The sequence below is a fragment of the Talpa occidentalis genome, unplaced genomic scaffold, assembly GCF_014898055.3.
Source record: "Talpa occidentalis isolate TD23 unplaced genomic scaffold, MPIMG_talOcc4v2.1, whole genome shotgun sequence".
In the NCBI taxonomy this organism is placed as follows: domain Eukaryota; kingdom Metazoa; phylum Chordata; class Mammalia; order Eulipotyphla; family Talpidae; genus Talpa; species Talpa occidentalis.
Genome location: NW_026555331.1, coordinates 110,839,031 through 110,854,358, shown reverse-complemented (window position 1 = coordinate 110,854,358; position 15,328 = coordinate 110,839,031). Strand labels below are relative to the sequence as shown.

The 15,328-nt window shown below is 39.2% G+C and overlaps 1 protein-coding gene across 2 annotated transcripts in view; it reads left to right on the top strand.

Annotated features, from left to right (window-relative positions):
* The window catches only part of AOAH (acyloxyacyl hydrolase), a 177,656-nt gene that overhangs the window by 132,957 nt on the left and 29,371 nt on the right, over nt 1–15,328 (top strand). For both annotated transcript variants that reach the window (XM_054692470.1, XM_037510299.2), the window contains exons 15-16: nt 10,693–10,729; nt 11,721–11,795. In XM_054692470.1, coding sequence (XP_054548445.1) covers nt 10,693–10,729; nt 11,721–11,795 — 112 coding nt within the window. The remainder of the gene's footprint in view (nt 1–10,692; nt 10,730–11,720; nt 11,796–15,328) is intronic.

The window sequence follows — 15,328 nt, the reverse complement described above, 5'->3', positions numbered from 1 at the left end:
ATGTTCTGATTTTCTACACCAGCCCTTTTTCCTATTTTATGTTGCTTTTCTCACATGGATTTTCTTTTGAGATTATGCAGCCTGTAACCTGACTACCCACATCAAGTTATTTCAATTACTCCCCAAGGTTTTTATTAGATATAGAAAAAGTCAGCTTTCTACAGCCTGCATATTTATGGCTGCACTTATTTTTCAGAACTAGCAAGAGAGAAAGAGGAAAAAGGGAAGAATTGAATGGAATATTAAAATGTTTCTTAAAATGGTAGAATAAGAATTAAAGAAACAGCTCCTGTTTTCTTCTTCTTGTGTTTTTACATATGAGATCAAAAATTTTCTATATGTAGCTCTATCTTGAACCATTTCCAGTGGTTATAAAGCATTTTAAATTGTAAAAATGTGGGAGTCATCTTTAACTGGGGTACTCATTCACCAGTGTGGAGCCTAAGAACAGCAGTGTTCTGTGAGATCTTTACAATCACCAAAGGAGATGGCTCGCAAGCACTCTTACAGCTTCCAGCATGACAACAGTCACAACAATGAAGGGAGAAGGGTCAAAACTCCTTACTTCTCAGACATGCAACCTGGGGCCCAGAGAACAGGGTAGAGGACTCCCCCTCCTTCCTAAGGCCTCCTTTCCTAACAATGGGAAATAGCAGACTGGTTATGAATGTAGGTCCTGGAATCAGTGTGTGACTTGGACAAATCATGGAATTCCTCTGGCCTGTTTCTACATCTATACAAAAAAAAAAAAAAAACAACTATAAATGGAGATTATGGTTTGATGAGTCCAATTGCCAAAGGCGATCCCAGAATTTCTCTCTGGAGTGCCTGAAAAAGCCAGCTTCAATGGACTGTCTTTGCCCCATTTTCCTGAGGGGAGAGGCTCCAAACACCCAGAGTTTATGGGGTTCAGAAGACAAATCCAGTCTTGTAAGATTGCCTTTCTCTAACAAAATCAATTCCTTAAACTATATCAGCTGACATTGTGGATTTAAAAACCTGGTGTATGGTTGACATATCAACATGTATTTTAGATGAAAAAAATTCATAAATTATCTGCTTCCAAAATGAACAGATGTATCTGCTCTAAAAAGCAAACAGACCTCAGCCCCTGAGTCTCCACCAGCATACTGAGAAGGGTGCACTGACCAGTTATGGGTTGCAAGTAGCATCTCTCTTCTCTGTTTCTGAATGGGACTTTACTAGTCTGGAATTAGAATGCCTTTTTCACTGGCAGCTTTCCTCATTTTGTCTTTGCAAGTTTAGTAAACCTTGGGGTAAGCACCTGTTTGGGGTTGTTTTGTGTTAAGTGCTTAAGGGAAATTTTTTTCTCTGGGCCCAATCTTCCACTCCTACGGTTCGAGACTGCTCCTTGCTGTGCACCCTTATGCTCACCCACTTATGAGGAGAGTGGGTAGCAAAGACTACCTGGAAGTATAAAAATATAAAAAATGTGGTGTTAACACTTTGCTAAAATGCATGTGTTTGTAGCTTTACCTCCCCAACCCTTAGTCTCCTAGTGGCAAACCAAATTTGATCTTGAATCAGTTCTCCAACCAACTCCCATCCCACATACTCCAAAAAGCTTCATTTGATGCTCCTTTTCTTTGAACTTTGGTTAAACCACTGGAAATGGAAGAGGATCTGACAGACTAAAGACACCAAGGAAAAGGAGCAAATTTAGGCCAGAATATGAAATTCACATTCAGGTTATCTGCATGGGAAAGTGGGGTGAGATGGATAGAAAAGTAAGATGGGTAGTAAAGAAGTGAAGGAAGAATTTCTAAGGGCCACTGAGGAGGGAATGACCCTGAAGCAGAATTCAAGTGAGGAGGGAAGATGGAAGAAGAAAGGCACTTTCTATGTGATGCAGGAACTATGCCTAAGACAGCTGTGACTGCAGCTCCATGATCCCTTCTCATGATCATAACTGTTTCTTCAACTGCTCTGAAAAGAACCACATCCACCTTATCCATATTCCACAACACAGTAAAGTCACGCTTGTTGCTCTCCAGTGAATCAGGAAGTCTCAAATTCATGAGACTGATCCTTCACACCTTCATTGCAACTGCTGATAGTTTTGAGTGCCAGTCACTATAATAAACACAAAGGAAAATAGATTAAATACTAATGTCTATTTAGAATACAAGCAAGTCTTGAACCCTTGCTGTCTGGTTCTGTAAGCTCAGTGAGATCCTTCTGTGATACACTCTCCCTCTTGTGTGAATAAAATAATGGGTTATACCAGTAAAAAAAACCCAACTTCTCATTCACTTAGAAAATCAGCAGTAGCACAGCCCCACTTCTGTCTGTGTAATGGCCTCCCCATCAGGTGGAATATATGCTGTGCAGCTGAACACCATCCCCCTCTGCTCCCTTGTCCAGCTACCTGGCCCCATGTTCTTTTGCATTTTTCACTGTTTCCAAGTCATTATGGCTGGGAACTATTCTGGCGAAAGTAGAACCAGGACTTCAATGCACAGCAAGTCAGAAGGTGTCAAAGTGAGAATTAGTTCAAGAATTGACCAGGCTGCAGGAAGAAGAGAAGCTGATACTAGAGATGTTCTAGGCAGAATACACACAAGGGAGCAGTTCAGCCTGTTGATGGACTTAAAGAGACCTGACAGGAAGCATTTCTCTTCCTCAACAAGCAAAGGAACTACTGAAGGAGTTGCCTGGGCACAGAAGAACCACTTTCAGATCTCACTCCCAAAAAAAGAATAAGTTAATGTCCTTTCAGGTCCCAGGCACCTAATCATGTTTTCTACAGGAATACAGCCAAGGACCACTGGTCAGTGTGTGACCCTGCAGGACCATTCATCAGCAAGATGGGTGAATTTAGCTGGAGTGTCATTTGAAGTTTCAATGATTATTATTACTCTTATTGATTTTAGTTACCACTTATTTAGTTCAGGATGGGTCAACAAAGTACCAGAGACTGGGTAGCTTAAAAACAACAATATTTATTTCTCATAGTTCTAGAGGCTGAAAGTCTAAGATAGAGAAAACCAGCATGACTAGGTTCTGGTGAGAGGCTCTTCCAAGTTGAAAACCACTCATGTCTTCTTGTATCTTCACATGCCATAGCAGAAAGTGAGCTATTTCCCTGGCCTATTACAAGGTCACTAATCCCATTCATGAGGGTTCACCCTCATGACCTAATCACTTTTCAAGAACTTGCACTTCAAATACATTCATGATGAGTTTAGATTTTGACATATGAATTTTAGGAAGACACAAACATTCAGTTCATAAAAAGTACCTTCTCTAAGCCCAACACTATGCAGAGTATGTAATATATCCCACCCCATTTAATTCACAAAGCAAACCTATTTTGCAGATGAGGAAACTGAGGCTTAAAAAGACTCAGTAATTTGCCCCATGTCCACTATCTTGTGAGTGGTAAACATTTAGCCTGTGTCCATTTCACTGGGAGTCCATGCTTCCAACAGGTCACACTGCTCCTTTTAGATGCTGGCCTCATACCACCATCCTGCAATCTAGGACAATCACCACTTGTCCTGGAGCAGCTGAATGTCAAAATTATATACCATAGTCCAGCATTCTATGTCAGAGTGGTCTTCTCAGAAAGGGATCAGGAAGAATAAAAGGATGAAGACATAAACTATAAATGAGTATTAATCCAAGTTTTCTAAATTCAATTATAAATACCAGGGCTTATTGTTTTTATATTCCCATGATCTCTAATATAGGACAAAATAGGATTTGGTGACTTTAACTGGTTTTTTGAGCATTCACTATTGTATTCCTGCCCGAAAAAATACATAACATTAATTTAATCATAAGGAAACATAAGACAAATCCAAATTGAAGAACTGTTTATAAAATAATGGGCCTGTACCCTTCAAAAGTGTCAGGGTCATTAAAAAAAAAAAAAAGAAAGAAAGATAAAGAAATAGTCCAGATTAAAAGAGCCTGAAGAGATATAGGACTAAATACAATGTGTGATCCTGATTTGAATCCTGGTTGAGAAAGTGTTCATTAATGAAACAATTAGTGAAATTCAAATAAAGTCAGTAGATTAGACAGTACTATTGTATTAATGTTAATTTTCTGATCTTTGATCATTGTATAATGATTATAAAAGAGGTTCACTTTTAGGGAATCTGGGTAAAGTGTGTTTGTATATCCTCTATTCTATTTTTGCAAATTTTAATAAATTATTTGACTTTTGGAAATTGTTTCAAAATGAAAAATTTAAGAGATTTTCTTTAAGACAGAGAGTATTGGGGAGAAGCAATGAAGTCATCTTTGCCAAGCAGAAGTATTTGCTCAGTAAATTGAGTATTTGGTCTCAACTCAAAATGTTGAAAGGAGAAGACAAAAATTATTTGTAACAAAACAACTAGGACATTTCTGTTTGGAAACCCTAATCCAGTGTGGTTACAATAACAAAGACAGTTTAATAGCCATTTTTGAAATGCTTGATCTAAAAGACAAGAGCTTACAGATAGATGCACTCTATGCCAGCACGTATTGAAGCTTGCTATTTCTCCTAAGGACCAAATGTATCTGCAGTATGCAATGCTTGATAATAATAGAAAGTTTTAAAAGAGAAACATCTCAAATTGAGGCATCTCATATAGCAGGATACATTTCCCTTCTTTTATTAGCAGACATCATCCCCATTTTTAGTACTTTCAAAGCTTTCCAATTTAAAGAATCATTAAACATTGGAGACTTTCTGATCCAAGTGGGACTACTTCTTAGGATTTAACTGTGCAACCCTTTCTGATTTCTTATTTCACTCAAAACTCGTCCAGGTAGAAGCGGGACACCTAACAATGTCTATAATGGGAGGAGTGTGTGCTTTTGATTCTTCTGTTAGGTCAAGATTTTCATCCCGTACCCCTTAAATACAGATGTCTACAAATTCAGAATCAAATGTCTTACACTTCTTTATGTAATTGTCATTGGTAAGGGCTCCTGAAACCTAAGGGATCTCCTTCACAGATCCCTTTTGTTTAGGTCTAGAGATAAAGGACATCATGAAGAAAGGTTACCACTGCTTGTCTACATAGTTTAGATGAGCTTGCCAGGTTTTGTCAATTCCAGCGCATCCTAAACTGTGCCTTTTTCCTCTTGTCTTCTCTTTTACATCCTTTACTCTCATTTTCACTTGATTTTTGTCCCTTCTACTTTCCTTTTTCCTCTCCAATATTGTGATAGTGCTAAAAATAGAAAGGTGAAAAAAGCAAAGCCCCTATATTGGAGAAGATCATAGCTAAATGTAAAGAAGACAAATAAGTAAGCAATTGTGGTTCTTGAAAATAGCACCAAAATAGCTGAGACTTTTGGTGGTGAGAAGCACTTAACTCTGCCTGGAGAAGTAGAGGAAGACTTAATAGAAAAGATACATGTGAGCAAAGAGCTCTGTCAGAAAAGAGAGAGAGAGAGAGGAATCCAAAAAGCATAGAGAGATAGTGACTCAGTGCAGAAACTACACGGGCAAAATATCTTTGAGGAAAAGGAAGAGAAAAGTTCAGCATGGGTAAAGGAGACTGGTGGAGCTGTGTCAAGATTTGAACAGGGAGTAGATTAGAACCATGTTGGACAGTTTATTACATTCTATTAAAAACAGATGTTTGAGGATATCATTTATCTAGTTTGTCACAGAAATTCAGAACCACACTTGTGAATTTGAAAGCATTTTCAGTAGTAGAAACGCCATCAAAAACTGTCACAATTATTAAGTGCCTACTATTTTGAGTTTAAGGTCAAAACATTAGTCTGAATGTTTCTGTTTATTACAAATTTTTTTTAGAGAAAAAAGAAGGAATATAAATTTCTCATGGTAGCACAATGAACTATTGTAGAATACTCTGAGTTCTTTGGTGTTGGGAGAATTATGTACACCACACCTGGTAAAACAATGTAAAACAATGTTACTTCATTAAAACCGTTTTTTTTTTTTTTTTTAAGTTTAAATCAGAACAGGGAGGGAGGGACACACAGTGGTCTGAGGTGGTGTGAGTCTAATGGTGGATGCAAAATGGTAGTGATGGGGATACCCCAATGTTACCTCAGTTAAAAATAAATAAATAAATTTTTAAAGATAAATTCCTCCTGGTAGATTTTAACTGGATTACATGAATGTTTTCTAAATTTTTTCAAATGTTTTCAAAATTATGAAAATATAAGAAAACTCTACATTATTTAAAGCCTAGTAAAAGTTAAATACCATTATTAGTTATTTTAAGTCAATGTATGACACCACATTTTCCATGACCTTTTTATGCCCTTGCTGATTCAATTTTCTGAATGGCAGAAGCCTGATGGGCACAATGGAGTAAGCATGCTTCACCTCTCTGTCCCATTGAATGCAGGAATAAAACCTGGACAGCTAGTGGAGGACTCTGGAAAGATAGCAGCAGGTCAATTGAAGAAGAAACCACAATTAAGAGTACCACCATATTTACCCAAAGGACACAGAAACATCAATTCCAAAGAGCACCTGCACTCCTATGTTTATAGCAGCACTGTTTACAATAGCTAAGCTTTGGAAACAACCCAAATGCCCAAAAATAGATGACTGGATCAAGAAGATGTGGTACATATATACCATGGAATATTACTCAGCATTCAAAAAAGATAAACACATGCAATTTGCAGCAACATGGATGGCACTGGAAGGGATCATGCTCAGCGAAATAAGCCAAAAAGAAAAAGAAAAATACCGGATGGTCTCACTCATAGCAGGAATCTAGAAAACTTAAATAAGGGACCAGGAAAATGAATATAAGAAAGTGAAAATCAAAATCAACAAAAAAACTATGAACCAGAGACACTTTTTGGGGGGTGGGGGGCGGGAGGGGAAGGATTGGGGTCAGAATGGGGCGTTTGCAATTGTATGGGGGAATATAAAAATAAAATTTAATATTTAAAAAAAAAAAAAAAAGAGTACCACCAACCCGGCAGTGAGATTTGCAAAATTCGAGATCCTCTTGAATCTCCATACCTGGGCTTCAGGCCACCCAAAACCCAGAAATAGACAGTGGCAAAGAAAGATCACATTAGAAGGAACCATCTAGTTCCCACTTTAGAAGAAGGGAAGCAGTTTTCTGGCAATTTCTTATCTTAGGACTTCAAAAAAAGAAACCCTATTTTTCCTTCCGTGCTCAAGTCAGCACCACTTCTTCAGAGCCCTGAGCCCCTATAACTTATTTTATTTGCATTACAGTTTAATAACTAGAAGTGTCCTATGAACAGAGACCATATCTTTTGTATTTACTGCTGTGTCCCTAGCATCTGTTACAATTTCTGGCACATAAGAAGTACTCAATAAATGTTACTGAATTCATGAATTTCTAAATTTATGGAGACTTGCAGTTAAATAGGTTGAGGTTGAGCACATACTCTGCATACTATGGTCAGACACTAAGAATTACAAACCCACTGAGTAGGCTATTACATGTGTTTTATCAGTTGATTTGAATGCACAGAAAATGAAGTACTTGCTGCTGTGGTCAACACTGACCCAGCAGTGCACATGAACTGAAATTCATTAATGAAAATATAACCAAAGCTGCAGCTATGTGAAATCTGTCTTTTATCTCAATCACTACACAACTGACCAAGCCAGGGTTTAGTCTTTGATGATCAATAGGAACCCTTTTCCTCCCTTAATTAGGGACAGATAGATCCTCCATTGGGCCACCTCAACAAATTGTTATATGTCCCTGTTTCTTAGTCTAATTTTTTCCATTTCTCTAAACTATTTGTTTAGCCCAAAGTATGTGTCTCTTAATGATAGTGCCAGTTCTTCAAATGCTCACCTTGTTTTTGCCACATCCCACAAGCTGGGAGCTATCTTTCTTTCCTGCTCACATCTTCCAATTCTGCCTCAGTAGGTATTTTTTATAGTAATCTCTTTCTAAATTGGGTTGATCTCTAGTTGGCATGGCCAGCTTCACTCACAGCAAAATGAGATCATGAGAGGAAGACCACACTACATACAGGTGGAGAAAACAGAAGATCTAGGGAGGAAGAGGGACAGAAAATGTTGATGGGGCTGGCAAAGGATAGCAGAGAAAGCAGGAAAGGGGAATTAAGTAGAGAAGGTGATGTGGGATTTACAAAACTAATTACATAATTTCATGAAAACAGACTTCCTAAAGGAACTCAAAGTATCAATGGTAGAAGATGCAACAACTTTGGAACACAGTTTGAGGCTCATATTATAATACCCATGAGGACTATATAAACATTTGAGTGAAGAAAAGAAGGTACTTTCTCTCTCTTTTGGTGAATATTTGTCATGGCTGTTTTTAAATCTACCTCAACTGGTTACCATTGGCCTGCCATGCTCGTCTTGAGCAGCACAGTGACATGGGTGGTGTGGGCCTGGGGGAGAGGCTGCTCATGTCGCCTGCTATGACAGGTTTTTTTTTTTTTTCATTTTCCTCAAGCTCTGTGGGTGCTCTGCACCTCAAATTCCCAGCTAATAAGGAAAATTATTGGCCTGACCTAATCCTTTAATTTTTTCCCACTCATGGCTTGAGCTTTCATTGCCTTTCATTTTTCATTAAGAGGAAAATCAAAGAGTGAAAATTAAACACCTCCTGATTTATTGTCTCACTGAAAATGGGAAGTGGAGAGTTGTGGAGCTGGAACTGAATTACAGTTCCAGAGGATTCGTGCTTCACCATCAATACCATGTCAGTGCTGCCTTCGCTTCCCTCTTGAGAACAGGGAACAACAGAACAGTCAGGAATTCTTTGAGTCTACATTTAGGTTTCAGTGTTGTAAAATCTGGCAACTTCTCTGAGCAGAGATATGAGGCTTGAAATCACACTGGATTTTCCTTTTTAAACTTTGGGATCAAGTTTTCATTAAATCTTTCACTGGTACTAGTTAAATGTCTACTCACATAGACATTACTCTTCAGGTATAAAGGGTGTGTCCAAATCATGTTAATTCCCTGCTACATGCCATGCTCATGGCAGCTACTCAACAAATGACTGGAATGTGAAGAAATGCATGCATGCTAAGCTGAACTGATTTCTCTTAATTTGTATGTTTGTATGCATTTTTAATAATACCCTGCCTCACTGCAAAAAGAAAATAAAGGAAGTATGGCAGTTCCTTAAAAAAAGTTTAAGCAGAGCATTACCATATGGTCTAGCAATTTCAATTAGGGATGTACCCAAAGGCATTGGCAGCAGGGACCCAGACACTTACACAGCAATATTCATAGCAGCATCATTCACAATAGCCAAAAGTGGAAACCACCCAAATGTTTATCAACAGATGCATGTGTAAACAAAGTGTGGCCTATAAATACAATGGACTATTATTTAGCCTTAAAAAGAAGAGAGTTCTGATGCATACTACAAATGAATGAACTTTGTAAATGTTGTACTAAAGGAAATAAACCAGGCACAAAAAGGTAAATCTTGAATGATCCCATTTATATGAGGTACCTAGAATGATTTCATTCAGAAAGACAGAAAGTAAAATGGTGGTCATCAGAGGTTGGTGTGTGCTTCATTCTTTAATACGTTCAGAACTCCAATTTGGAATAGTGGAAAAGTTCTGGATGGATTGTAGTGATTGCATAACAATTTGAATGTACTTAATGCCACTGAATCATATACTTTAGCAGGATAAAACAGTAGCTTATGTGTTATAGTTTTTAGCATAGGGTCATAGGTCAGCCATGGCTGTGCAGTGCCTTTTACCCTTGTAGATCTGTAAATGTCTATGCTGGCTCTGTCATAAAATGTGTTCACACACCACCATCCACCCCCCCCCAAACTTTCAGACTGGCAATTACAGGGGAATCTTTCTTTTCCCTTGAATTATACCAACCACCTAAGGTTGATTCTCTTACAACAGCAGACCAGCCTCCAAGGAACAAAAAAGCAGTGAATCTATGTCTTGACTCCCAGCTTAGAAGAACAATGTCCCACAGGGAGACAGAGCTCACCATTGCCAAATGGGTTTGATTCCAGTTCCCTCAAATTACTATGTAAAGATGGGCAAGTCACTTAAATAAGCCTCAGTGTCCCCAACTATAAAAGGTAAATACTACTCTGCCTACCTCACACATTTGTGCTGAGGCTTAAATGAACTAATAATACAAGTGCTTAAGAGAGTGCCTACAATAAAATAAATATTCAATAAATATGAATTTCATACAAGAGATACTTTGCAGGTGATAACAGGAGCTGAGGGAGGATGATCATGCATCTCCTTACAGTTGAAATATATCAACTCCACAGCCTAAACCTTGCTCATGCCAGCCATGTAGGGGATGCCACAGGAGGGAGCAGGAATACCAGCGGGTAATTAAATGAGACCTCTAGGGAGATGGGTGGTTTTCAGAGAATCATTTTTAGAGTTCCTCTCATCTGCTACCCTGTTCATTAATCTTTTAGGTAATTTCTTTCTGGTAACAGGTATATACCTTTTCTACATATCTAGCAGAAAGTTTATTTATCCACATTTAGAAAATGTCTTGAGGCCTGTGAATCCAAAGAGTATTGGCTTATATTAATATAATACCCAATGAACATAAAATCCATTAAGAAGAGTCAAGGTTGAAGTTATTTCCATCAGCGTGGAGAAGCACTGACTCCACAGTAACATTCCATCCATGATTGTCGTCAGTCAGACTCCTGTACTGATAGTGAACTCCCTAACTTTATTTTCTTAATTTTAATTATTCAGGTGCATCTTCTCAAACCTTGGAGAGATTTATAAGAAGGTAAGTGGGAAAAGAATATAAAAACTTGCTTTTATATTGTATTTCCTATTTTGAAAAAAAAGTGGAAATTCTCTGTTGTTCTCCCTCCCTCAGTCACTTGTATTGTGTGTTTATAGCTTGTTAGTAACTACCCAAACACTGGAATGCTATCATTTCATGAACCAGTGAATGCAAAAAAACAAACAAACAAAAATATTATTTCATATTCCTTTTCTAGGAATAAAAAAAAAATATTCTTATGCATGTTGTGGCTTTAAAATTCAGAAACAGGGCCTCTCCTGGTGGCGCAGGCGGTTGAGCGCAGTGCTGTGAGGCTGTCTGCAGCCTCTGCAGCACCGGTTCAATCCTGGCCAGCCAGCAAGGGTCCCATATGGCATGGCAGACCTCTCCTGTCTTGCCCACTGTTCCCCTCAGCAGTGTATTTCATCAGTCTGCCTGTTCTGTTCACCACTCTGTCTCTAGTGAATCCTCTCACCTTTCCGAGCATCTGGCCTGTACCCTGATTCTTGTATTAATAAATAAATAAATCTTTAAAAAAAAATTTAAAAATAAAATAAAATTCAGAAACAAGGAATGGACATTCAATAAGCCCTTACCTTTATAAAGTTGATTGCAGGTACAGAGCTACACAGGTATTACAATATCCTACCAACCTGAATATAAGTAACCCAGATAAACTCACCTCTGCTTATTGATGACAAATGCTGTGAAAGGTACTAAGAAGATGGTAGTGTCTGCCCCTGTTGGAGATTTCAATCCACTCTTTTCAATTCTGTGCATCTGTCTACATTTATGTGGTCTTTCCTTAAGAGGAATGTGGGTTAAAGATTACAGAGGAGGGGAAATGGTGAAACTAAAATGAAAGAAAAATATTGAAAAATTTACCAAATGGTACGGTCAAACAAAGATTCTTTCACAGACCCAGCCTCTTATGCTGGTTACAAAGTGTTTCCAAGTGTTAAGCATTCAGATTCCATCTATGGCCTCTCAGTTTGTCTAGGAACCAACAGTTGGACCATCCAGCTATCGTCATATATGCCATGATTGGAAATGATGTCTGCAATGGGTAAGTTATTGAGAAAGGAAATTTTGAAATTTTTTTAGCTCTGGGTTTCCCCAGCTTCCCCACCTGACCAAAATCCATTACAGTAATGTGCTGTTGAATTGAATTTCTCCATCTTAAAGGCAAGTCCTAGACACATGTGAAATTAACAGAACCGACCCCTGAAGCTGAAATACCCTTTTAAAAATATCTGTTCCACTAATTCTCTCCCCTGGTGCCACAACAAATGGATGTGTCATCATCAGTTCTGAGTTTTATCACAAGAAAAATGCAACCACTAGCCATGAATCCTAGATCAAGAACCATGATTTGTTAAATAAAATAAGACATAATCACAATTAACTGGTAAGAACACCTTCCTCACTTACATCCAATATGATTGCTCATGTGATAGAGACAGCATAGACTTAGAGAATTCGTAAGAAAACTGCACATAACTTAAGGATAATCAATTTATGCCCATGGCCCATCATAAGAAAGCAGTTTTGCCAAACTGCTAATTCATTAGGGATTTCAAAATGTTTAATACCTTAGTGCCCCCACAACATCTGGGGATGTTTCTCTAAATCTGCTTATACCCCTAAGAATATGTAAGTCGTGTAAATGCCATCTATCCTGTGATGATATCCAAAAAGAAAAAATAGTTGATATCAGATCTAAAGGAAGTTCCTAGTAGTCACCCACTTTAGAAAATAGAATATTAAGGCCTAGTGGGGCTAAGTGACTTGCTGAGACAACTCATTTGATGGATAGCAGAACTGTACTTCACACCAAGTGGTGCTGGAAATCAGTCATCCTGTTCACTGTCTGCCCACCCTTTGCCTCCCTTTTCTTCACTCACCAAGCTAAGTCCACTCTGAAAACTAAATTTGCCCTCCCAGAGACCTCCATGAGCACCCTAGAGCTCTGTAGTGGAGGACATATAGACTCAATCATTAAAGTGAGTTCAGGGCAGGGGATACCATGCCATGATCTGGAGCTGCTGATGTGCCAGCCCCTTCTACCTGCTGCTTTCCAAAGAAGCCCAAGGTTAACCGAGACTAACTATACCCTGGAGACCCAAGTCTGAACTTCTGCGACGAGACACTTGGAACTCTCTGGTAAATAGCAAACACATCCCCAAAGTTGCCAGGAGCCCAAATCCATACCACTTTGTATCATTTCATCCCACAACAGAGAGGCAAGCACTATTGTCCCCATTTTAGGGGTGAGGAAACTGAGGTTTGGCAAGTTTAGGGAACATGCTTTTACTGCCATTGAGCAGCAAAGCTGAGAGCCAAACCAGGTTCTCTGGCTAAAATCTATCCTCTTTATATAGTCCACATGTCCCTTATTTGTTTTCCTTTATATGTTCATTTTTTTAAAGTATGTACTGAGCACCTATGGTATGCTAAGACTGTGCCAGTTTCTGGGAAACAATAGAAAGAGGCCAGAGTGCCTGACCTCAAGAAAGAAGAATTGTACTTCAGCCCCAACCCCATCACAAAACAGAAAAACCTGTGGTCAGATCAGCCATTGTCCTTCCAGCTTCTAGATCATATTTCCCTAAAGGAGAGAACAAGCAAACTGGTTAATTGCATGGAGTAAAAAGACTGACCCAAGAGCCAAAATCCTTAAAATTGCACTTTCCTATCAGAAGCTACTAACCCAGAAATGCTCCCGCCCTGCCTTGGTTTTCCCTTTCCAAAGAGGCAGAGGGCAGGCAGACATCAGCAGAGGCCTGTGCCAGTCTCTCCCCACCAGGGATCTGGGCAGAAAAGCAGCAAGCATTTGGGTGAAAGAACAGAGTTGGCAGTGTGGGACGTCCCTGCAGTGCCCACTTTGTGATGTCCTGTGGAGGGGTTAGAAAAATAAAAACAGATGGCAACTCTACCTCCCCATCTGCCAGAACATCAAGGTGGAGAGATAACCCAAAGTGAGCAAAGTGATTTCAAAAAGCTCAAGCCAGCAACAAGTTGTACAATAAGTCCATCCTAGAACAAGTTTCAGTTTTCTTTTTTTATGATGATGCTAGCTCTTAGAAATAATGCTGCTATGTGATTCTTTCTCAATTCTCTAAACTCATGCAGTTGCTCAAAAAATACTTATTAAGTAATTGATAATTACAAATGGAAAATAGCTTTTAGCATCAAAAATTCAAGAAGAAAGGTAATGTAGACAAACACAGCTTTCTGATTGTGATCCTATTCAATTTGGACTGAGATAACCCAGCTTCCATGGGCTTTTCTCAAAAAGTTTTAGAAGATGAGTAAAGCAGAGGAGAGAAATTCCTGGAAAGTGGCAACTGTGAAGGAGTTACAGCAGCAGAAGTAGAAGCAGCAATGCCTATTTAGAAAAGCTCAAGACCTCCCAAGTCATAAGCTCCTACCCAGTGTTCCAACATGACATCCCTAGAAACTGCATGGTAATTGCTGGAAATGTGATTAAACTACAAAAGTGTCTAACACTAGCCACACATGCCAACCTGTTTGCATTTTTCATAGTGAATCTAGAAATTATAAATTGCCCATTTTTCAACTAATAAAGAGAGCCAGGAATGGCACACACAAGTTGTCTGTGTTCCAACCCCCAAGCATTTTTTTCAGTATTACTTCATATGTCACTAAGAGTAACTGATCAAGGCTACATTGAGGGAAAGCAGCCAAGCTGCTGACAGGTCACAAGCCTCAGGGATCCTGGACTACTGGGAAACATCCATTGTATCCAATCAAACAGTAGAGAAATCAGCAGGGAAGGAAATGGACATAACTGCTATTCAGAGGAATTCTTTCTCCTGTCCTCCTCAGTCAAGCCAAGGAAATGATAGGAAGTTTTCAACAAGCCCATGTTCCTACTTACACTCATTTTTTGGGAACCCAAAATCTCTATGTATGGATAATGTGAGTCCACCATTCCTAGACTGTGGCTCTTCAAGGGAGTTAGATGGAAGGTCAGAGACTGATTGCAGCTGACAGGCCTAAAGAAGTTTAAAAAACACAAGTGCTAGCTCTTAGTGAGTTTTGAGCACTCAATCAGGACAAGTCTCTGGGGTTTAACTCTGGTTCTGGGAAACATTTTCTGTAGCAACTGCTTACTTCTTCCTTGAAAGGGGGACACACCTCTCTGGCATCAGCCCAGTGAAATCCAATGGAATACCTGCCAGGGTAATGAAACGAGCACAGCCAGCCCTGCACCCAAGTCATGAGGCTTATTCTACATGATCAGATACAATTCATTTGGCTGAGGACAGACTCTGAGGCACCCAAGGGGCAAGGTCCTCTATCTGTGGCCAGCCGAGCCATGTGTTCCTGCCATGTGTGAGATGGTCCTGGCGGGCACCACTTTCTCTCATATTTTCCCAAGCAAAATATCACATCCTCAGGGCTGCTTTTCAGATTTATCATCTGTTAATTCAGGACCCTCAACCCCTAACCTCTCCCCACCTCCCCAGTGACTGGCATAAACTCAAGGTGTATAAGGAGGGCTGCAGGGCATTGCAAGCCTGGCAGGCAAAGTAAGGCTATCTTGGCTACAGAACACATGGTTAAGAAAGTTAG